The sequence below is a fragment of the Aquarana catesbeiana genome, linkage group LG04, assembly GCF_042186555.1.
Source record: "Aquarana catesbeiana isolate 2022-GZ linkage group LG04, ASM4218655v1, whole genome shotgun sequence".
Classification (NCBI taxonomy): Eukaryota; Metazoa; Chordata; class Amphibia; order Anura; family Ranidae; genus Aquarana; species Aquarana catesbeiana.
In genome coordinates this window covers 485,784,408-485,810,330 of record NC_133327.1, presented here as the reverse complement: position 1 = coordinate 485,810,330, position 25,923 = coordinate 485,784,408, and the positions used below count along the sequence as shown (strand labels likewise).

At 42.8% G+C, this 25,923-nt stretch overlaps 1 protein-coding gene across 6 annotated transcripts in view; it reads right to left on the bottom strand.

Moving 5' to 3' along the window:
• Window positions 1-25,923, bottom strand: part of THUMPD2 (THUMP domain 2 tRNA and snRNA guanosine methyltransferase) — a 571,516-nt gene that overhangs the window by 414,800 nt on the left and 130,793 nt on the right. For all 6 annotated transcript variants that reach the window (XM_073627644.1, XM_073627643.1, XM_073627645.1 and 3 more), the window contains one exon: window positions 6,203-6,585. In XM_073627644.1, coding sequence (XP_073483745.1) covers window positions 6,203-6,585 — 383 coding nt within the window. The remainder of the gene's footprint in view (window positions 1-6,202; window positions 6,586-25,923) is intronic.

The following is a 25,923-nucleotide window of genomic DNA, read 5'->3' as shown; positions in this document are numbered from 1 at the left end:
CGGATGTCCAGCCTCAGCTGCGGCTTGATGAGGGAGGATTGGTGCCAACAGGCAGAACCCCCATCCCCAGCTGTCTCCAAAAAAAGAAAGCACACAGTATCACATTTCTCTTGCTGCTGGAAACACTCCCAGGGAATCACCCAGCTCGGGTACTGCATACTAGCTAAACAAACACATTTTTGCAATAAAATCTTGGCAAACCTTTAGTCTGCTGTGAGATCTGTAGTTATACGCATTTACCTTGACCCATATACATTTACGTTTGTATCTGCAGAGTTACCTTCATATCTTTAATGCAACCTGGCCTCTTCAAGTTTAAGAGTAATTTATCATATTTTATCCATCTTTTGTTACCAAGTATTGCTAATCGTCTGTACACACATAGAATTGTGAGTACTATATTCCCAACATATCATGTTAATGCTATATACACACACAAACATATGCAGTCTCCACTCTAATTCATCCCAAAGATGTTCTACCGGGTTGAGGTCAGGACTCTGCACAGGCCAGTCAAGTTCCTCCACCCCCAAACTCACTCATCGATCTCTTTATGGACCTTGCTTTGTGCACTGGTCCACACTATTTGGTAGAGGGGGGATTATGGTGTGGGGTTGTTTATCGGGGTTGGGCATGGTCCCTTCATTCCAGTGAAGGGAACTCTTAAGACATCAGCATACCAAGACATTTTGGACAATTTCATGCTCCCAACTTTGTGGAAACAGTTTGGGGATGGCCTCTTCCTGTTTCAACATATATGTGCACCAGTGCACATACAAGGTCCATAAAGACATGGATGAGAGAATTTGGGGTGGAGGGACTTGACTGGCATGCACAGAGTCCTGACCTCAACCTGACAGAACACCTTTAGGATAAATTAGAGCAGAGACTGCGAGCCAGGCCTTCTTGTTCACATCAGTGCTTGACCTCACAAATGCATTTCTGGAAGAATGGTCAAACGTTCCCATAGACACACTCCTGAACCTTGTGGACAGCCTTCCCAGAACAGTTGAAGCGGTTATAGCTGCAAAGGGTGGGTCAACTCAATATTGAATCCTATGGACCAAGACTGGGATGTCATAAAAGTACAGCTGCGTGTAAAGGCAGGTGTCCCAATACATTTGGTAATATAGTGTATATGCTTAGATATTCTACTCCGTTATGCCTATAGTTTTACATGCATTCTTTTTATTTTACGCTGTATAATCCCCCCTACCCCCACTGGGGGAATTGGTGACAGTCCTCGCAGTTCTGGTTTGGGTGACCCCAGCAGGCTTAGCAGTTTCCAGGCCCCTGTGGGCATAGTGAATATATCTCTCTCCCCCCCCCCCCCCCCCCCCCATACAACATCTACAGTGGGAGCCCTTCTTGCCAGCAAGCCTCTTTTGGGCATATTTTTATGGAAGCAGTCTCAAATCGTGTCATATACAAAAATGGTCCATACCTCTTATAGAATAAAAATAATTATGTATTGTGATTTGTCACATATCAGCTAATGTTGACCAATCTGTTGTAGAATATTTCTTCTTCAGGAGTACAGACATTATAAATCTAAAAGAATTGCTATTCGAATTCCACTTATGTAACCTTGGTATACGGTGTATAATATAAATATATATATATATATATATATATATATATATATATATATATATATATATATATATATATATATATACACACACATATATACACACACACACATACATACATACATACACACACACACAGCACTAGTAGGGAGGCGGGGCGTAGACCCGCCTGAATTTTTAGGAGGAGCCTCGCATAAAAGGCCAGCCCCTGGTCCTCCTTTCTGTCGGCTTTTCTTTCTTCGTTGTAAAGGGCGTGTCCATTTATTTCAGAGGAGTTTCCTGATCGTGTTGGACGCTTGACTGAGTCATTTCCGGCACGACCCCCGACATCTCTGGGTTTACCATTGAGGAGACGTGTGGCTGCTGTGGGCTTTCTACTCTCCCTGCACAGGTATCGATCGTGGCGGGGGGGAGGGGGGGTTGGGCATCTGTCATTATGCCTTATGCCTGCTAGATAACAGGGGCAGCAGAAACAGATTGGGTTTTGCGTTATCTGGCCCCATTTTAACATATGACATATCTTCAGCACATACTCCCCTACTCAGGAAATCATGGGCACAACAGACACCACTGGACACATTACACCCCATGAACAGGGACGTACATATCCCACCATGACATTTCTTGAAGTAGGTATCTAGCCTCCAGTGGTACGTCTGGCTGGCTCTAAAAACTTTACTTAAAATTTCTTGAGGGTTATTCTTCTCCATATAGGGGATTGTTCTACCATCTTATTGTTTGGTGTTTTGTTCCCAACTTATGCTTTTATGCGATACAGCAATAACCACGAGGCGGTTGCAAATCATCAGCTTATTTTATCAGTATAGCCTTGTCTGCGCTCGTCATGGACAGTCACTCTTCCTCAATCTCGAATACCTGTCCATTTTCTATGACACATGGTTTTGGGCATACGTGTTTGCCATCTTAGTGATATATTGCATTTCTCACATATTTTCTTTACCCCTAGGAGCTGGTTGGAGTGTGTATGTGTGATCAGCCAATTCTATTGGTCAATTATCAGTAAACACAGTAAGTGCTGCAACCTTTTCAAATGCTGGTATGATGTCACTCACATGTGTTAGCCACGGTCCAGCTGCTAGGTTCCACATGCCATGGTTTCACTTGGAATTGCATGCTTTTTTCCCTCACATTTCTAGCACCTGGGCAGGCTGGGGGAGTTGGGACACGGGGCAGGGCGCAGCAGGGGAGGGGTGATCATGGATTGTAGGGGTGGGTGCCTTGTGAGCCATTTTTGGGGGTCTCAGAAGTGTCCAGGGCCACTTGGGATGGGTGGGTTTGGCATGGTTGTGGTCAGTAGCTGTTTCAGCTGCTTGGGCCTCATTCTTGGTTACAGCGGTTACGAGGCAGCTCCTCTCACCACCCTTTGTGTCCATCGCCAGCACGCTTTTCACTGCATCACTGGGGCGGTGGGGGGTGGATGAGGGGGTGTCAAGAGTCTCACGGTGTCCACTACTACATGAATCCGGTTAGTCTCAGTCATGTTGCTGTTCATTTCTTAAACCTGTGTTGTACATATTCTAGCATTTGGTTTGAAGGGTAGCTTTGGTATGTTCATGTTCCTTTTGTTCCATAGGTTTAATTTCTACATATCCGCAAGGTTTCACTGCGTGTCTATCAGGACCCAGGGGTTTCATTTTTTTCTTCAAGTGCCAGCGTATTTCAGGTAGGTATTATATTGTTTACCTTAGCTACATTTCATCACTACATGGCTAATTTAGGTTTCACAGCGTTTTCACCGTCATTTTGTTACCCATCACGTTTATTAGGTATGAACGGGTTGAGATGATAGTTTTTAACTGACTCGTGCAGTGGCAAGTTCGCTCATCCGTTTCACATACGTCATACGTTTGACATGTCACTGCGCAGGGGTATCTCTTACCCAGCGTCAGTGCACAAAGGGGAACTTTTTAGACTCTTGTTCCCTAGTGCATCAGGATCCGTTCCTGAGCAAGCCACCCTTCATTCAGTTGGGTCATCTCTCACGCAAATCCACTCCACTCTAAGTTTATTGGCAAATTTATTTGGACCTTTGGGTCCAAAAGCAGCCCTTGGCTTTGTGATGTCTTTGCTGAAGCACTCAGTTAGATTCTCAGGCAAAGGGAACTCTGTCAGGAAGTCATCCACTATTTGGACGATTACCTCCTGATCGAGAGTTTGAGCCGTGCACCCACTGATCTGCAGAAGCTTGTGGCAATGTTTTCTGCACTTGCGTGCCATTGCCAAGTAAGAAAATGGAAGGCCCAGCTATCACTGACTTTTTTGGGGATTGTGTTAGATTCTGTCCATGCAGGTGAGTCTGCTGGCAGATAAGTTGGCTAGGATCAGAGATCGGATCCATGGTTTTACAGTTTCACAAGCCATTTCCAGGAAAGATTTGCAGTCACTGCTGGGCATGTTAAACTTTGCTATGAGGATCATTCCCCAGGGCAGGTCTTTCATTTCCTGGTTGCTGGAGTTGTTACCATCAGCCCCGACTCAGATTCCAGGGTCAAGTTAGATTCAGTGGCTTTGTCTGACCTGCGCATGTGGGATGAGTTCCTCCGGCACTGGAACAGCATTTCCATGTTAATTCCTGCAGTTCTGGTGACTTCTTTTCAGGTCATTACTGATGCTGCAGCCACTAGAGTCTATGCGGCTATTTTTGGCACACATTGGCTGGCAGGACCATGGACGGACGAATGGAAGGCATTTCCCAGGTTTACACAAACATCTGCCTTGTTCGAGGTCTACCCCATAGTGACTGAAGCTCAGGTGTGGGGGTCACTTGTGGACGGGCAACACTGTTTTTTTTGCACGGACAATCAGGCAATTTCCGACATCATCAACAAGGGTAGGTCGGGTTCTCTGTACATGTCTTTCATACACAGGCTCATTTGGCTACCTCTTCAGTTTAGTTTTCACATTCACTGCAGGTTTATCAGTGGTATACAGAATACAGCAGAAGACGCTCTATCTCGGTTTACTTTACCGTCCTTTTTTCAGCAGGTTCCAGACGCAGACATCTTTGCCACCCCATCCCCGCATTGCTCACTCCTAAGGATGGATTAGAGGCACACTGGGCGGGCGCATTAGGCTTGATCGGCAGGTCACTGTCAACACGAGGAAGGCTTACAGCACAGCCTGGAAAACATTTCATTTTTTTCAAATGCTGTACCCTAGGCCGGATTGCTTCAATAGTCAATACCTTTTGGCTTTTGTGGCTTACGGTCATTCCCAACTGAAACGGTCTCACAATACTTTTAAGGGATATTGGCAGGTATCCAGCATTTCATTTCCCTACGACATCCCGGTAGGCCTTCAGTGTTTGCAGCACATTCCATTAAAGCCATCCTTAAGGGTATTCAGAAATGCAACCCCCCCCCCCCCCCCCCAGGCCTACAAACAGGCTTCCAGTCACAGGGCACGTTTTCCGGGGCATTTCAGATATGTTGTCTAGGTCCCCCCTTTTGGGCTGCTACAAAGTCTTGTGCTCAAGGCAGCTATATATTTAACCTTTTATGGGTTTCTTAGACCAGTACTGGAGCTAAGTCCCGTATGCTTTCCATTAGTCAGCAGGTCAGGTTCCCCGACCACTACCCATTACACCTGGATGCATGTAAAACGCACCAAACAGGAGCTGGCACCGATATTAGGTACTTCAAGATCGAAACTGGTTGGTGCCTGGTTTCGGTCTTGGAAGTACTCATGGCCCAGTTGGTGGATGAACCCAGGGATAGTCCACTTTTGCCATTTCACGGGGCCCCTCTCACCAGCGCTTTTCATCAAACATTGCCGCACCTTCTTAGGGAATATGGGGTTGGATCCCAAGTCTTACTCAGGTCATTCTTTCAGACTAGGGGGAACTCCTGCAGCCTCTTGCCAGGGGGTTCCTGTTCACATCAGCAAAAGGTTAGGCAGGTAGAGGTCGTCATGCTACGCCAGATACATTCCGGAGCCACTTGTCAAGATGTCTCAGGCATTCGTACATTTGGCTGATTAATCTGTATTGTATTTGTTTCAATAAACCTCCTTTGCATACTCATCCTACTGTCTTTTTTTTGCCCCCTTTTAGGCATACTGACTGTGTTCTATATTATTTAGGGATGTGGGCATAACTTATGTACTCCATAACAACTAGCAATTGCATAATACAATACACCCATGTAAAGGGCCATCTTTATCTGCATGGAATGCAGAGATCAGGGCAGGCAGCCTGTTTAAAAAAACAATGGCAGGTGGCTGGCTGCAGGGACCTCCAAAAAGAAGCACAGAATGTGCCTGCGGGTCCAATGCATGGGTCAGAGCACAGTCAGAACACCATTGCATCCAGCATGGCTGAAGACAAGCCCTTCACATAGCTGTATGGATCGATATGCTCGTGTGAATGAGGCCTTACATCATCCTGTGTGGGGAACTTACCTGAAGAATGGTAATTTACAGTTGGGGGTTCTATAGGGGTTAAATCTGTTATTTTTGTATTTCCTGCAGGTGGGCAGAGCCTACCATGTGTCTGACTATACAAAACGTTTGTGTACAAAAAAAAATATACAAAACCACTATACGCATTCTCTGTAAGTATCTTAAGGTGTTAGAAGAAGATAAAACAATACCTGTGCAGTAGTCTTTTTTGCATTTCCTCCAGAACATCGGCAAGACACTCTAAAAGAGACAGTGTTGTCATTGTCACTTGAAAATGTTGGAGATCTAGCTGTATTTACTTCTTTACTACTCATATTTTTAGATTGGGCTGGAGCTTCTCTGGCTGTTTGGTCATATTGTGCAAAGTTGTCCTTCACAGTGGTATCATGCTTGCATACTTTTGTTTTGGAAACAAATGGACAGCCCTCCGATTTTCTCTTCTCAACTTCTCTTTGCCCTTGTAAAATTGCTTCTTTTGAAACCTGTTTCTGAAGATTCTGCCATTCTTGCAGTGATTCCAGCCATAAATGGGGTTCCCCAATGACAGATTTTTGTAGAACAGAGGATATATTGCCTTAAAAGAAAAATAATAAAAAAACAGTCATACGGGACTAACCTGTAGACTTTAAAAGAAAAAATTAGCTCATTCCACAAAATGTCTGAGGGAGGAAGTGCTTGTTTTGTTAATACCAGCTAATCAGGATCTCCTTCTGCAAGAATGGATGAATGAAAGAGAAACCGTTAAAAAGTGTTACTAAACCCACAATAGTAAAATCAGTCTGTATATGCAGTAAAGCGTGGTTGTTATACTCAACCTAAGGGGTTAATCCTCTGCATTATGTAAAAAGACTGTTTGATCCCATCATCTTTTTTTTGCCCCTGTTGAAATCATTAGTAAGACCTCATCTGGAATATGCAGTTTAGTTTTGGGCACCAGTTCTCAAAAAGGATATCGGGGAACTGGAGAAAGTGCAGAGAAGGGCAACCAAACTGATAAGAGGCATGGAGGAGCTCAGCTATGAGGAAAGATTAGAGGGACTGAATTTATTCACTCTTGAGAAGGAGAATAAGGGGGGATATGTGGACATGTTCAAATATATAAGGGGTCCATATAGTGACCTTGGTGTTGAGTTATTCACTTTACGGTCAACACAGAGGACAAGGGGGCACTCTTTACGACTGGAGGAAAATAGATTTCATCTCCAAATACAGAAAGGTTTCTTCACAGTAAGAGCTGTGAAAATGTGGAATAGACTCCCGCCAGAGGTGGTTCTGGCCAGCTCAGTAGATTGCTTTAAGAAAGGCCTGGATTCTTTCCTAAATGTACATAATATAACTGGGTACTAGCATTTATAGGTAAAGTTGATCCAGGGAAAATCTGATTGCCTCTTGGGGGATCAGGAAGGAATTGTTTCCCCTGCTGTAGCAAATTGGAGCATGCTCTGCTGGGGTTTTTTGCCTTCCTCTGGATCAACTGTGGGTATAGAATTGGGTCTATTGGATTGTACGATTTTTTTTTTTTTTTTTTTTATGGTTGAACTGGATGGACTTGTGTCTTTTTTCAACCTGACTATGTAACTTCTCTAATCCTTCTTTCACTGTCCCCAAACCACCTCCCGATAGAACAGAGCCTTTGGGGGCAAGCTGCACATGCTCAGTTTGGTGTGTATTGCTAGAGTTTTTTTTTTTTTTCTTGGGAGAGTACATGTGATCAGTAAAGGGCCAATCAGCACTGTCCAGACAGAGGGTAAGGTGTCCTGCAGCCTCATAGGACAATCAGAGTAGAATGAAAATCCCTCCTACAAGCTTTAACCAGACACTGATAGAAGTCACAAGACTGCTCTAACAGCTGATCAGAAAATGTATTTAGCAGTTTGTTTACTAAAATAACTGCAGTTCCATGTTCTGCGTACTGTGGGAGACCAGATGAATGCAGGGTCCTTGGATTTAAGCTGCTTAGAGAAGTTGTGAAACATTTTAAAATGTTTAATAAATCTAGTTGAGTGTGATTACTACCGGCAAAAGGATACACTGAATACTAGGGAGAACAAAACATGAGTGCAAGGAAAAAATGCTCTTTCAGTTTCAGAAATGAAGCAAAATGTTACAGAAACCATGCTTAAAATGTATTTCCACACTTGAAGTCAATTTTGGGAAAGCCTTACTATATATTTGCGTTACCATTGACACAAAAATTATGGTTCTAAAAATATTTCTTACTCTTCTAGGCGTTTGCTTGGAGCAGGCCTCAGTCAGACTGCAAGCTGTACTTAACTATTTGAAATGAGAGGAAACTGAATCTGTCACCACTGACAAAGAGGAGCACGTAGAGTTTCCCCCTCCCCTATCATTATTATTATATTACCATTAATATATGATTTAGAATTGCAGCCATAGCCCGTTCTTTTAACAGGCGGTGTTCAAATCTAGTTTGCAACAGCTGTTGAGATCTGCCAGCACAGTACATACAAGATTACTGTATTGCAAAAAAATGTGAATGAAGACATGCATACTATAAAAGTAAGCGTTATCCCAATTTGATTGCAAAAGTGGAAATATACTTTTAAAGAGAAGTATGGGTTAACAAAAAAAATTTATACTCACCTAGGTGGATGCAGCATCCCCCGCCGCCTCCAAGACTGAGAACTAAGCGATCAAATACAGCTGATCGCTCAGTTCTCAGTAAGCAGAGAGCTGGTGACTGTCATTTACCAGCTCTCTGCTCTGCCTCTCCAGTGCTCACTGGAGCCTTGAGCTGTAGAGGGGAGGGATGCAGCGGGCTGAGCCAGCTGCAGGTCCAGGCTTCTGGGTGAATCCTGACCAAATGATTTGGATCTTTTCAGAGCCTGGACCGGCTCTGTGACATCAGTGGGCTTTAGCCAGAACAAACTTCACTCCTGCAATACCCAGGATAAGTACAGCCAAAAGAGCTTTGGCTATACTTCTCTTAAGAAGATTTGTCAACAACCACTCTGATCTTAACCAGTTCCGGACCGCCCACCGCACATATACTGCGGCAGTGTCCCCCGGCTGCACAAACCGACATACCTGTGCATTGCTCCTGCCCACGGGTAGGGGGTGCGCATGCGCTCCCCAGCAGCAATCGGATTCGCCAAAGAACCGACCCATCTTTAGGTCCAGGCCAATGATTTCTGGCCTGGACCTGCTGTTCATTCTGGTGAATGAAAGAGCCTCCTTTGCCTGTGTAATGTAAATATAGGCAGAGAAAGTGATGTCTCCCCTCGTGTAGCCTTTTTCGGTTCCAGCGAGCGGGGAGAAGACCTCTACAGCGATTACACCAAGCACTACACTGACACAGTACACGTAGGTACACTTTTAACCCTCTGATCGCCCCCCCAGTTAACCCTTTCACTCCCTGTCAGTGTCACCAAGTACAGTTTTTAGATTTTTTTTACTGATCACTCTATTGGTGTCACTTGTGACACTAAACAGCGTTACGGCAGTTCATGGTAGGCCCAGGTAGGTTTAAGGTACCCCCCATATATTTCCTAATAAAGGTTAAGCCCCTTGACCACCCCCAGTCAACATTTCACTCCCTGTCATAGCGTCACTAGTATAGTGTACAGATATTTTTTCTGATCACTGTATTAGTGTCACGGGTGACGCTAGTTAGTGTCAGCGTTAGTCTTGTATAGCGTCAGGGTACCCGCCATATAATGCGACCGCATTTAAAACAGATGTAGCTAGCAAAAGGCCTGTCGCTTCTTTGCGGTATCACCTGATGAAATCGAGCCCCTGCCCTCAGGGCATTCCTGACATACATTTTTTTCTTGTTAGGCTTGATCTGAATTCCCCACCCACCAGGGCATAAAATTTGAAATATACACCACACCTGAAGGTGGGTATGGGGGTGTAGCCACAGGCATCTCTTCAGAAGAAACCTGAACAGTTGAGACTGATACCCCAATACTCTCCCCTAGGTGGTGGTGTTGCTTTCTCAGGTACAGGAATTTGCTGCACATTCATTATTTTAGCTTTATCCTTTTTTCTATTTTTTCCTTTTTTGGAGAATCTCAAAGATTCTTTGAGCAATATCCACCAATTCTGGTGCTGGCTTCTTTTTCCATTCAGGAGTACGGAGCTTAATTTCCTCTCTGACTTCTGGCAACAATCCCCCTATGAAACCTAACCAGATCATGTCTGGACAAATCAGTTTCATCCTCCAGGATCCAATCTGTGTGCTTTCTAACCGAATCCTTGAACCTATTCCAATATTCTAGTACATCCTCACTCTCTTTGAACAACTTCCATTAATTGCCTCAAATCATGACATTTGTTAAATGTTTCAAGAACCCAATTTTCAGAAGTGTAATCAGAGTCCTATATCAAACACAGCAGCCTGCACTACATTTCCTTCAGTAAACACAGAAATCCCTATTCTGTCAGGGGAGAAGAGACATATCTTTGTTCCTACTAAGTAGAAACAAGAATATATGTCTCCTCCCCCAGTCAGTCCTATCCCCATACAGTTATAACACACATTTAACCCCTTGATTGCCCCCTAGCGTTAACCCCTTCCTTACCAGTGACATTTACACAGTAAATCAGTACATATTTATAGCACTGATTGCTGTATAAATGTCAATGGTCCCAAAAAATGTGTCAAAAGTGTTCGATCTGTCTGTCAATGTCGCAGTACCGCTAAAAATTGCAGATCACCGCCGTTACTAGAGTAGAGAAATCAGGATATATAGAGATGCGATTACCATTATACTGCAGCTCTCCCAGTGATCTAGCAGCTTTTAGGAAATTCTCACAGTCCCGAAAGTGTAGTATATGTGCAATCATTGGCCAGGGTTGGGCTCCTGGTGTGGGGGGGGGGGTTCTCGAAGCGATAGGATGACCTCGCTCTTTGGCAAATAGGCGAGAAATAGTAGCTTCTTTCTAATTATCTTTAAGCCATAATTCAAGAAAATGCTCAGGTTGATTGCCCTCCACTCCCTCAGGAAATCCCACAAAGCGGGCATTATTCATCTTTCGCGGTCTTCCATATCTCCCAGCTTGTCAGTTCAGCTACCTCTTTTTGAACACTTTGTACCAAGCCTTCCAAGGGGTGTACTGTAGCCTCCAGGTCACAAATTCTCTGCTCCGCTGCTGCGGCCCTTTCTTTGACATTATGCATGTCTTGCTTGAGAGAGGACATTTCAGCTCTTATGCCATCAATGTGTTCCATCAGAGTAGTTTGGTAAAGTTCGTATGATCTTGATAATTTGTTTTAGTATGGGCTCTGTATCCCCCTCTCTAGCCCTATGTCCTCCGTGTCTCCCTGGGGCAGCCTGTCTAGGGAAAAACCTCTTTGCAGACTACGATCCCTGAGGGGAAGAGGGCTTACCGCCAGAGATTTAGTCTGCATGCCACTGCTGTGCACTTCCCTCTTCACGTGTCTCCTCACTGCCGCCGCCATCTTGAGATTTCCAGGCAAACTTAGCTGGGGCTCTGTGGTAGATATTGCGGGTGAAGAGCTAATTTTTACCATGATGATCAGTGCCTTTGCCTCTGTACACCTTCCGACACCCGCTGATATAAAGGATTGGTGTCTCAAACTCCCAGGATCTCTTCAGCATTAAAGTGGATGTAAACCCTAACATATACCCTGTGAAGTGAAGTGAACAGTCTCAGAAAATACACACAAATGAAACAAATCCTTTTACATAAGTTCTACTTGTATATCTGCTGTCTTCAGCCTTATATACTGTTTAGAAAGTGCACGTCCTGTTTTTAGAATTTTCTCTACCCGATTCACCTGTGGGTGTGGATTCTTGCCATACACTGAGAGACAGCTGATTGGAGGAAGCAGAAAAAGGAAGAAACAAACGCAGAGCTGTGCTGTGAATAGACCAGCTCTCTACTAATCCATTTATAGCACCCACCCTGACACAAATTCCTAGTTTATCTCCTGTGTCAGAGAACTTGTCAGACGTTATCATGCCGACAACCAAACGGAGCAGGAGAAAGCCAGGTGTCTTAGGGCTTTGAAGAGAGATAAGAAAAATACTGCAGATATACAGTATCTCACAAGATCTTTTCATGTGACAACACTGAAGAAATGACACTTTGCTACAATGTAAAGTAGTGAGTGTACAGCTTGTATAACAGTGTAAATTTGCTGTCCCCTCAAACTAACTCAACACACAGCTATTAATGTCTAAACCGCTGGCAAAAAAGTGAGTACACCCCTAAATGAAAATATCCAAATTGGGCCCAAAGTTTCAATATTTTGGGTGGCCACCATTATTTTCCAACACTGCCTTAACCCTCTTGGACATGGAGTTCACCAGAGCTTCGCAGGTTGCCACTGGAGTCCTCTTCCACTCCTCTATGACGACATCACGGATCTGGTGGATGTTAGAGACCTTGCGGTCCTCCACCTTCCATTTGAGGATGTCCCACAGATGCTCAATAGGGATTAGGGCTGGAGACATGCTGAGCCAGTCCATCACCTTTACCCTCAGCTTCTTTAGCAAGACAGTGGTCATCTTGGAGGTGTGTTTGGGGTTCTTATGTTGGAATACTGCCCTGCGGCCCAGTCTCTGAAGGGAGGGGGATCATACTCTGTTTCAGTATGTCATAGTACATGTTGGAATTCATGGCTCCCTCAATGAACTGTAGCTCCCCAGTGCCGGCAGCACTCATGCAGCCCCACACCATGACACTCCCACCACCATGTGTCAGGTCACCTGAGACCAGGTGACAGATTCACTCCGTGGGAGTCAGGAGTGCACCGCTAAGGTAGTGGACCCTAGGACTGACTGCTGTGGATTGAACCCTGGGAGGTTCAGGAAGCAGGTCTACTGGTTCACTATACAGATCCCACTGGGAGCTAGAGCATAGATTCCCCAGGAGTCTAAGAGCCAGCAGGTGTTCACCAGAGCCTCTAGTGGTGAAGATGGACTGCGCTGCAGTCTGGCTCCAGGTTGCGGCCCCCAGTGTCTCACAGCTCACACTCACGGTAGACTACAGGAGAAGGGGAAGGAGGCAGCAGGCTGGAACAACAAGGATAGTAAAGGGATAAGCCAAATGTCGGGCGACTAGCAGACAAGGATAAAACACGCCAAAGGTCAGGGTCACAAGCAGACAGGAATAATCGAGAACAGGCCAAGATCGGTAACTGGAATCAGACGTAGGAAACACAGCAAGTACACACGAAAGCTAACACACAATGGGTGATCAGCAAGGCTGGCTTGCAATGCTCAGGTTAATATAGTGTTCCTAATTAGAGGCTGAGGTGGAGCTATGCTGAGGGAAGATTATATAAGGATTCAGGTGAGAGTGGCTGGCCTCTAAAGGTGAACACATGGAGGAGGTAAGCAGACAAAGATAACTGCATAACCATGACACCATGCTTGAATGTAGAAAGACACACTTGTCTTTGTATTCCTCACCTGGTTTCCGCCACACACTGTTGACACCATCTGAAGCAAATACATTTATCTTGGTCTCATCACACCACAGGACGTGTTTACAGTAAGTGTCCTTAGTCTGCTTGTCTTCAGCAAACTGTTTGCGGGCTTTCTTGTGCATCATCTTTAGAAGAGGCTTCCTTCTAGGACAACAGCCATGCAGACCAATTTGATGCAGTGTGGGGCATATGGTCTGAGCACTGACAGGTTGACCTCCCACCCCTTCAACCTCTGCAGCAATGCTGGCAGCACTCATTGTCTAGTTCCCAAAGACAACCTATATGACACTAAACACATGCACTCAACTTCTTTGGTCGACCATGGCGAGACCTGTTCTAAGTGAAACCGGTCCTGTTCTGTATGGTCTTGGCCACCATAGTGCAGCTCAGTTTCAGATTCTTGGCAATATTATAGCCTAGGCCATCTTTATGTAGAGCAACAATTATTTTTTTCAGATCCTCAGAGACTTCTTTGCCATGAGGTGCCATGTTGAACTTCCAGTGACCAGTAATGGCCCGTACACACGGTCGGATTTTCCGATGGAAAATGTCCGATCGGAGCGTGTTGTCGGAAATTCCGACCGTGTGTGGGCTCCATCGGACATTTTCCATCGGATTTTCCGACACACAAAGTTGGAGAGCAGGAGATAAAATTTTCCGACAACAAAATCCGTTGTCGGAAATTCCGATTGTGTGTACACAAATCCAACGGACAAAGTGCCACGCATGCTCAGAATAAATAAAGAGATGAAAGCTATTGGCCACTGCCCCGTTTATAGTCCCGACATACATGTTTTACGTCACCGCGTTCAGAACGATCAGATTATCCGACAACTTTGTGTGACTGTGTGTATGCAAGACAAGTTTGAGCCAACATCCGTCGGAAAAAATCCATGGATTTTGTTGTCGGAATGTCCGAACAAAGTCCGACCGTGTGTACACCTTATAAGAGTGAGAGAGTGAGAGCGATAACGTCAACGTGAACACACCTGCTCCCAATTCACACCTGAGACCTTGCAACACTAACGAGTCACATGACACCAGGGAGAGAAAATGGTTAATTGGGCCCAATTTGGACATTTTCATTTAGGGGTGTACTCACTTTTGTTGCCAGCGGTTTAGACATTAATGGCTGTGTGGTGAGTTATTTTGAGGGGACAGCAAATTTAAACTGTTATACAAGCTGTACACCCACTACTTTACATTGTAGAAAAGTGTAATTTATTCAGTGTTGTCACATGAAAAGATAGAATAAAATATTTACAATATTTACCCCAGCCCCCCCCCGGAGCGAATGTTTAGAAACCGATTAAGAACCTTGAGATCTAGAATGGGTCTCACATCTCCATTCAGTTTTGGAACTGTGAAGAGATTTGAATAGAAACCCTTGAACTTCTCATTGGCCAGAACTTCTGCAATTACCCGTTGTGACCTTAACTGGTCTAGTGCCTAGAAGAAAGACTTTTTCTTCCACAGATCTGTGAGTACATTGGATTTTAGACACTAAACTAGGAGGGAGGGAAAGCCCCTTAACTCCAGTTTATACCCCTGCGACACCATGGAAATGACCCACTTGTCCTGAATCACTCCTTTCCAGGCATCTGAGAAATGTAGAAGTCTTCCCCCCACCCAAATGAGTGCGGGCGCCCCTTCATAAGGTGGACTTAAAACCTGGCTTAGCAGGCATCTAGACCCAGGGTCTTTTCTGCCTGTCCTTGAGGATTATTTCTTGACCCGGACGGCTGGAGGTCATCGAAACTGCCTGGAAGATTATGTACTAGGCGCTGGAGTGCTAGAAACTTTAAAAAAGAGACGTTTATTGCTTTTTTTTTTTTTTTTTTTAAACTGGAAAGAGCGCACTCTCCCCCCCCGAAATCATTTGGATATACTTATCCAGGTCATCACCGAATAGATGCTCCCAATGAAATGGGAATCCCGCCAATAACTTTTTGCAAGGTAGCTCTGCCGACCAACTTTTTAGCCACAAGATTCTGCACATGTGCACAGATAGAAGAGCAAAAACGCGAAACCTGCTGTATAGAATCTTTAAGGGCATCTACTGCAAAGCACAAGGCGTGCGGTAAATCTGCCCATTCAGCAGATTCCCCTTGAGCAGAAATACCCTTAACTATCCTATTAACTTTCTATCCTATGCTCCCTCACATCTTCAATCTCTCCCTCTCTAGTGGCACCTTCCCCTCCCCTGTAAAACATGCGCACATCACTCCCATACTTAAAAAGCCCTCACTGGACTCCACCAACCTGAACAACTTAAGACCCATCTCATTGCTCCCTTTCACCGCTAAACTTCAAGCACGCTTAGTCTACAAACGTCTTAGCTCTTACCTCAGTGAAAATAAACTTCTTGACCCCTTACAATCCGCCTTTGCTCGCAGCACTCCACGGAAACTGCCTTACTAAAACTCACTAACGATTCACTAATGATTTACTAACTGCTAAAACCAACAGCCACTACTCCATACTACTACTTGACCTCTCTGCGGCCTTTGATACCCTTGACCACCGGCTCCTTCTCAATAAACTTCATTCCCTTGGCCTCCAAGATTCTGCTCTATCCTGGTTCTCTGCCTACCTATTACAGCGCTCCTTCAGTGTTACCTACAACTCTGTCTCCTCCTCTCCATTGCCCCTTTCTGTGGGGGTCCCCCCAAGGCTCTGTTCTTGGACCTCTTCTCTATCTACACCTCCTCCCTTGGTCACTTGATAACCGCCCACGGCTTCAAATACCACTTATAAGCCGATGACACCCAAATCTGTCTACTCTTCACCTCTCTCCATCAGTCTTTTCTCACATTACTAACCTACTGACATATCAGGATGCATGTCACACCACTTCCTTAAACTAAATCTCTCTAAAACCAGGCTATTAATATTCCCCCCTGCCCGTGCCATCCCTCCATGACTTTTCCATCAAAATCAACAATGCAACCATCAGTCCCTCCCCTCACCCCAGGATACTTACTAGGTGTAATCCTAGACTCTGACTTGTCCTTTCAGCCTCAAACCCAATCGTTGTCAAAAGTTTGAAGAATTGACTTCCATAACATCTCTAAAGTTCGCCCCTTTTTAACAAATGAAACCACCAAGCTCCACATTCACTACCTTGTTATCTATCGCCTTGACTATTGGAACTCCTTTCTCATTGGCCTGTCTCTCCATAGGCTATTCCCTCTTCAGTCTATCATGAATGCTGCTGCCAGACTTATCCACCTTGCCAACCGCTCAGTGTCTGCCAACCCTCTCCTCCAATCCCTACACTGGCTCCAAAAAGCCCAGCAAATTAAATTCAAAATAATAACCACAACATACAAAGCCATTCACAAAACTCTGCCCCGAGCTACATCACCAACCTTGTCTCCAAATATCACCCAAACCATCCTCTCCGCTCTTCAAGACCTCCTACTCTCAAGCTCCCTCGTCTCCTCCTCCCATGCTCATCTCCAGGATTTCTCCAGAGCCTCTCTCATACTCTGAAACTCGCTACCTCAACCTATCCAGCTATCCCCTACTCTTGCTACCTTCAGGCGATCCCTGAAAACTCATCTCTTCAGGGAAGCGTATCATGTCTCCAACTAATCTTTTTACCACTTCCATCGGCTCATTCCCCACAGTTACAAACTTTTGTACCATCTGCCTCACCCTATTATATTGTAAGCACTTCTGAGTAGGGCCCTCTTAATCCTCTTGTATTTTATTGTATTATAACTGTTTTGTCTCCCTTTAATATTGTAAAGCGCTGCCTAAACTGTTGGCGCTATACAAATCCTGAATAATAATAATAATAACTACTAACCGTCTGAACTGATCCTTCAAAGATTACCAAAATCCTATAGCCGCCACTTCCGGTTGAGCTCCCGACGTGGCAATAGCAAATAAAGCCTTTAGTAAAGAATCCAGCTTATCTGCTGGATCCTTAAAAACTTGAGCATGGGCTACCGGATAGGTCAAATTTTTATTTACAGAAGAAATAGCAGCATCGACCATTGGCATACTCCACTTCTTTGTAAACATTTCCTCCATTGGGTATAAAGGAGAAAATCTTTTAGGAGGAAAAAAAACACAATCAGGGTGATCCCAGTCAGCATACACCATCTGTGCCAATAGCGGGTGCAAGTGAAAAGCCTGAGAACTCTGCAGAGGCCACAAAGAACTCAATGAGAAGGAATCTAACACTTCCAATGGAGGTAACAAACCCAGACCGAACCAACTCCGTCAGGGACTGAACCAACAATTCTGGGACTGAGGCTGAAATGGCTCCTCAAAACCTGACTCTTCAGACAAGGAATACTCCACCTGACTCTCCTCCAGGTCATTTAAAAAGCACTTCTTCTTACACATCCCCTGCCCCATCCTGTTCCACTACAGGGGGGTTCAGGGGAGGCAGATCTTTCACACCCTTTTCCCACTGTAAAACAGAGGCAATCATACCGGCTATTTTACCTTCCAGACCAGCTAAAGCTGATGCCAAATTCAGATTGGCCAGTTGCCTCTGGCCTTTCAGGAGAAGTTGACAGTGGAAGCACGACTAGGATCCTCCAATCCTGACGGTGGCTTCCTCACGCCTCTTCCTGCTGTGCCCCCCCCCCCCCATTCCTCTTTCGGGAAGACATTGCTCCAGGCAATTATTGGGTTACAAAGAACTCCCTGTGCACCCAATTCTAATGTTAAGCTGTAATCCAGCTCATAGCAGCTATCACAGTTCAGCCTACAACCCAGTACCGGTGTCTGTTAATGCCTGTATCCACACACTACAGTGACTCGCATGCCCAGCAGCAGGCTGCTCTGTGTCCCCTCTGGCCGAGTGTCAGAAACCATGAATCAGACCGAGACAGAAGTACAGTTGATCACACTTGTTTAATAATAATAAAAAGGTAAACAGAGTAAGCGTAGCCAATACATAGCCAGAGTTCAGTAACCAGTAGTCAGCCAATGTCAGAGAGCCAGAGATCAACGTAGTAGTACAGCAAGCAGGATCAGGAGTAATGTAAAAGATAGATGCACAACCCAAACAAAAGAAAGAAAAACAATGTGTGTAAAAACAGAGAACACAAATTGGTGCAATAAATGTCCCGTTAGAACAAATAAGAACAAATACCAGCAAAAGAATATCAAAAAGGAATTATCTGAATTCAACCTGTGCTGAGATAAAAATAAATAAATAAAAAATGTGTACTAGCAAAGACACGGAAAAAAGTCCATAAAGTGTTCTATAAAAGTAGATTGTGGGTGGAAGAACCACCAATTAATCCTTTTCAAAATGTAGTCCCACACGCTAGCCAAATGATAATAAAGAATGACGGATGGCCGCTTACCAGAACCGTAGGACCTCTGTTACGGAAGTCTAATGGGCACAGACAAGAGGAAACACTCATGCAAGGGCGGTAGATTCAAACGACCACGCGACTCCTCTCCTCCACGGGTAAGACCAGGTTCAGCTATGCTCCATGGGACCCACGTTAGCGAGTAGGAATGGGGGCTACAGACAATAAGTCAAGCCTGTAGGACCAGGCCTTGCTGAGTTAATACGAAGGCTTTAGCCCAGCACAGCACACCTGCTATCAGCATTAGCAGTATTGGGGACACAAACCTGTGAGGCAAGACTATGGATTATACTTCATACTTTTCATGGTTCTCAGCCTGTATAGGGTGAGGACGTGGCACCGAGGTGGTAAAGCGGTTGCAGACCAAAGGTTTCAATAAGGAGACATGAAACACATGTCAAGGAGGAAGGTCCAACGCGTAAGCCACTGGGTTAATCCTGCGAAGGATACGGAAAGGATTAGGAACAGAAAGTCGGAGGTTGCAAAATGACAGCCAAACTCTGTCCCCAACCTGATAGGAAGGCGCAGGCAGGCATCTGCGGTCAGCATGGAGTCTGTACCCATCGTTAGCATGTCGCAAAGCCTGCTAGACTTGTGCCCAAGTGGAACGAAGGCCACAGAGATGCTCCTCTAACGCAGGAATACTCTGCAGAACAAACAAGGCAGGCAATACGGAAGGTTGTAGACAAAATAAAGAAAATCTTGCGAGCCACAGCGGTCCAATGCCAAGTGTATGACAATACCCAACTGCAAGCGCAGATCACGTTTCATATACCATGCAAGCTAATCTAGATGGAAAATATGCGCTGCGCTAGAGAAAACTATATCACTGTATTGTCTCTAGAGTGTAATATATATATATATATATATATATATATATATATATATATATATATATATATATATATATATATATATATATATATATATATATATATATACACACACACACACACACACATATACACACTATATTGCCAAAATATTACAGTGCATAAACAAATGCAAAAGTGCTTAGTGCTCCAAAATGACCATAATGGATAATCCTGGTAAATGATCATAAAGTGATTGGTGAAAAAGTCCCATAAACGACATCAAATAAGTGCGTATAAACAGAGTCCATAAATGGGGTTATCCAATATGCTCATAAATTCTTGATGCTGCAAACCATGTTCCGGTGCACTCCAGTGCCCCCCCCCCCCCCAGGTGAATGTGCTCACCTCAGAGCGTGTGACCCAGCCGCTACACTGAGTTAAACCACGCTTTGGAGCCACCCCCGGGCTTAATACTGATTATCAGACGTTAATCTCCAACTCGGTTCAATGCAGCTCCATAGATATAAAACAAGATGAAACTACATGGTGTAATAGTGTTGGGTAAATTTATTGAATAAATTAGACTTCCCACAATGGGGTACTCACATAATCCTGGTGCGTAAGTGCACCGCTCTATAATCAGCCTCCGAGATAGCAATAAAAAAGCAGGTATGGCGTAAGGTATGGTATGCGTCTCCTCTACAGACTCCGTGCTGCTCACTCCATCCTGGCCCCTCCCCTACACGTGTTCAACACAGGGATCACTTGTCTTCATCAGGGGGATGTGATTGGATGGATGCTCTATGGTTTAAATATAGTGATCGCGGCCATTTTGCCATGGTCCGCGGACACTCTAGTGCTGGGCTACAAACTCCATCAGGATACTGGATGTATAAGTTAGCCTACGAACGTTGATTACTAGGGTATAAACTATTACTAAAGCAAAAAGCCTATCGCATATCAATCAGTGTATAACCGACAAGGAGATCTCAAACAAAAATGTTATATTCCAGGACGGAGCTCTGGTGTCCCGCATACCATACTGTACCTCAATGTAATACAATGAATAAAAAACACCTGATAAAAATGACATAGTGCAAGCGCTTAAAACAAACGGGTAAACTAGATCAAATGTGTACAATCAATAATAATCAATAACTAAAAATTAATTGAGGGTTATATAAAATATTCCAACTATAGCAATAAACGGTTGTTAGCCAATCAGTTCACTGCCATGTGTGGTAAATAAATCTCTGTACAACCCAGACGATAAATGACTATGTCATGAATATAAATGATATAACAAAAAATCAATAAATCTAATCTGATATGAAAAATTATTATTATTTATATTATAAATGGGAAATAAAATAAAAAATATTTTAAAAATATAAAAAACATAAAAAATAAAAATAAAATTATACAACTTCATTAATAAATCACACGCTCTGAAGTGAGCACATTAACCTAGGGGGGCCACTGGAGTGCACCGGAGCATGGTTTGCAGCACCAAGAATTTATGAGCATGTTAGATAACACCATTTATGGACACTGTTTATACGCACTTATTTGATGTCGTTTATGGGACTTTCACCAATCACTTTATGATCATTTACCAGGATTATCCATTATGGTCATTTTGGAGCACTAAGCACTTTTGCATTTGTTTATGCACTTTAATATTTTGGCGATATAGAATATCTCTCTCTATAATTATATATATATATATATATATATATATATATATATATATATATATACACACACACATACATATACACACACACATTTTGTATGCACATTGCACTTTAATTGCCTGATTTATTTTTATTTACTTATATATAAGATTTGATTTCTAATTGATAGAGAAACGGTCAATATATATAGATATATATCTATATAGATATATATAGATATATATATATATATCTCTATATATATCTATATATATATATATAGATATATATAGATATATATAGATATATATATATCACAGCGCATTTTTTCCCATCTATATTAGCTTGCACGGTGTATGAAACGTGATCTGCACTTGCAGCTGGGTAGTGTCATACACTTGGCATTGGACCGTTGTGGCTCTCAAGATTCTTTATTTTGTCTACATCAATTTCAATTTCATATACTTGTTGGTAGCCCTATGGATCCGTTTTTTGAGAATAGGGAATTAGATCTAGAGGATCCATTTACAGATAATAAGGCTAAGGAAGATGATATAACACATTTGTTTAGAAAATTAGGGCACTGTATGGCTAAAAAGAGTAATGTGTGGTGGGACCTATTCTGGAAAAATATTTGAAGGACAATATGGTGCCCAGAAAATTAAGATAGGATATTCCCATTAAATGACGGTTTATTGGGGGATGAGGATATTGAGAAATGGTATGCTTTCTTTGATGGCAAAGGGAGAGAGGTTATGGATTTTCTCATTAAGAGAAAACAGAAATTTAAGTCATTAGAGGTTCAAATTAAAGAAATTAGGGATAAAATTAATCCATTTAAGGAGACACCTGAATATGCAAAACTCATGGGTGAGTTACAGAAAAATGATTTAGAGAATAGGAATGTGAAGAAAAAGAAATATTTGAGGGACCTTGAGGATTACCAAAAAAAAAAAAAAAAAAAAAAAAAAACAGGTTTTTTGCTAGCAATCATTAATAACCAGGAATACGGATAACCCCCAACAGACTAACAGAAAGGAATGGGGGTTCCAAAACACCACAACCACAAGGTCAACAAAATCATCAACATTATGAAAATAAGCAGCCCTATAGGGGATATCCTCCATATCAGGAGGATAGGCAACCCTTTGTACCATATAGGCAACCACCTAGGAAACCACACTATGACCAACAGGAATATCGAGGATATGATGGGAATGAGGGTCGCCATCCACAATATGGTCCATCATTAAATCAGGAGAATTGGGGTTTTAGAGGGCCACAATATCGAAGGAATGAGAATAGAGCCCAACAGCGTGGAAATCAATATGGATGGGGGTATCAATCCAACCATACCCCCTACCGTAAGAGGGGACAACAAAATAATCATTATTACTCACATGGTCATCAGATTAATTATGGATACCAGCAAGGAACACCTTATGGGGGAGGCCCACGCCAACCCCATAGGGGTCCCCCACAAGCTGAGTACCAGCATCAAGGATATTTTCCCTGTCTTAATGATACCTTAAGGGGGGAGTTTATTACTGACCCAAACCTCAACGAGTGAGATACGAAAAATCTCCGCAGGATCATTATGGGGTACCCGTTCACAACAGTTATCAACCTCTGGAGGATAATGGGGACCAGCACTCAGACAAGTCTTTTTTGGGGAGGGGGGGGGGTCCACCCGCGAATCAAGAAACCCAGAAAGAGGGGGGGGGAAGCTGGACGAAGGGTACAGCAAAAAGGCAGGAAGATTAGGGGAAGGGATTTATAACTTAAGTGGTGCTGTATTGTCAAGGGAGGAATTACCCTGGACAAGGGTATAAAATTTGCGCCAAAGAAGGGGCTTAACAAATTTGAAACTTATGTTGGACTGCAGAAATTTATCAGGAAACTCAATATAAAAAAGTATTATGCCCTCAACCCGGTTGAAAGAACTACGAACAAAAAATTCACTAATTTAAGGAACAACTCTGTATTTAACCCCCATATAACTAATAACAAATACATGGATCTGTTTAAGAAACTAGTCACCACTGAATTGGAACAGTTACCCACTAAGAAGGTATACGAGCATAAGGACCTGAAAAAAGGAATGGAATTATTGGAAAATAGAACCGACATAGTGAACAGACCAGCGGACAAGGGGGGGGGTATTGTTGTATTGTCCCTGGAACAATATAAAGGTGAGATGGAAAGAATATTAAGTGACAGGGATACATACCAATTATTGAATACCAATCCCTCTAAATCCTTTAAAGACAAATTAGAACTTATACAGTACAGTGCGGATAAAAAACTTCTCAGCAAACAAGAGGCAAAATATTTGGTTCCTATGGTTAGTAAAATTTCGGTAATATATTATCTACCTAAAATTCACAAAAATAGTACGAATCCCCCCGGAAGACCCATAGTGAGTGGGATTGAGTCCTTGACACCCAGATTGGGAGAGTATATCGATCTCCACCTACAACCTTTAGTGAGAAAAACAGATGCTTTCCTCAAGGATACTAAGCATACTCTACAATTATTAAGAGAATGTAGTATAAATGACAACATAATTATGGTCACGGGTGATGTAGCCTCGTTATATATCAACATTGATCATGAAGGAGCTTTAGATGCCGTCAAATGGGCTTTAGAGAAAGAAGGTGATGTAGTGGAGGAAGGCCTACATGCATTCGTTTTAAAATGTTTGGACTTTTGTCTACAACACAATTTCTTCTGGTATGACAACAAATTTTACCTACAAACAAGAGGCGTTGCTATGGGCGCCAAGTTCGCCCCTAGTGTAGCGTACCTCTATATGTGGGAGGCTGAAAATGTTCTTGGGGGGAGACATGGGGACATCTTACTATATAAAAGGTTCATAGATGACCTACTAATTATTTGGAGGGGAAGTATGGAATCACTGATGGGGTTACTGGAGTCTATGAATGATCATGATCGCAACATCGCTCTAACCTGGGATATCAGTAGAGATCGTATACATTTCCTTGATTTGGAGATATCTAATACTACAAGAGGTATTGAAACCAAATCCTTCTTCAAAATAACTGACCGTAATTCATATATCCCCACCTCAAGTTGCCACTTTAGACCGTGGCTGGACAATATACCCAGAGGCCAGTTCATGAGGATGTGGAGGAATTGCACTCAGGAGGAAGATTTTGAAGTCCAATCGGATATGTTGAGTAAAATGTTTATGGATAAAGGATATCATAAAGAGTTTCTTGAAAATGAAAGAATTAAGGTTAGGAGTCTAGACAGAGAAGAGGTATTGATGGATAAGATTGAAACCAGAGGAACCGATGAGGATAGGGGCACCTGTATTGTTTTAGATTATAATTTATAGAGCAAAGAGGTGGAAAAGATCATACGTAAGTATTGGAATGTGTTAAGGCAGGACATCCACCTCAGGGGTTCATTATCTGATAAGCCTAAAATCATCTACAAGAGAGCACCAAGTTTGCGTGGCAAATTGGTACATAATGTTGTGGAACCACCCCTTTCGAAACCCAAGATGTTTTGGGGCTTGAAAGGTTTTTATGGTTGTGGAAGGTGCTATAGCTGCATAAGGGTTCCAACCAATAACAAGAGGGTGAAAGAATTTCATAATCCCCATACTGATCAGGTGTACACCATTAGGGATTTTATATCTTGTAACAGTAGATGTATACGTGGTAAAATGTCCTTGCGATTTCATTTATGTTGGTCGCACCACAAGAGCTTTAAAGGATCGAATGGAAGAACATGTGAGAAATATACGTAAAGGATTCGATAAACATTATCTTTCCATACATTTCAAAGAGATTCACAATCAGAGCACTGCAGGAATGCAATTTTGGCTAATAGAGGCATCAAAATGCCATTGGAGAGGCTCTAATTACATTAGAGATATTAGTAAACGTGAGTCTTGGTGGATACACCAGCTTGGCTCCTAATCACCTAGGGGGTTGAACAAGGAATTCGATCTCAGGTGTTTCCTTAGAAATTTTTAACCCCTTGGTGATTACCTTTTGGGGGGTTCCTCCCTTTATTATTCATAATTTATATAATCTAAAATCTCTTTGGTTATTTTAATTGTTTTGTGTTTAGGGTTTCAGATACTCCATATGGTGAGTTTATCTAGTATTTATACAATATACTATATTATGATGTTTTGTGTTCAGGGTTTCAGATACTCCATACAGGGAGTTTATGTAGTATTTATATAGTGTACTGTGTTGTATACCATACAGTATACTATATTATTGCTATATTATGATGGTTTTAATGCTATACGATTGGATGTGGGCAATTTGATATATCTACACACTAGGCGATCTGTTGTGGACGTACACACAACTGGCATTATAATGGTTTCCTCTTTATAGGGCTCATTTGTTTTTAATTTCTTTATGAGTTTATTTGTGGATGGGCTCATTAATTCAAATTGTTTTGTGGATGGGCTCATTAATTTTAATTTATTAATGAAGTTGTATAATTTTATATAGTTTTTAAAATATGTTTTATTTTTATTTTATTTCCCATTTATAATATAAATAATCATTTTTTATATCAGATTAGATTTATTGATTTTTTGTTATATCATTTAGATTAGATATTATTCATTTGTATATTCATGACAGTCATTTATCGTCTGGGTTGTAC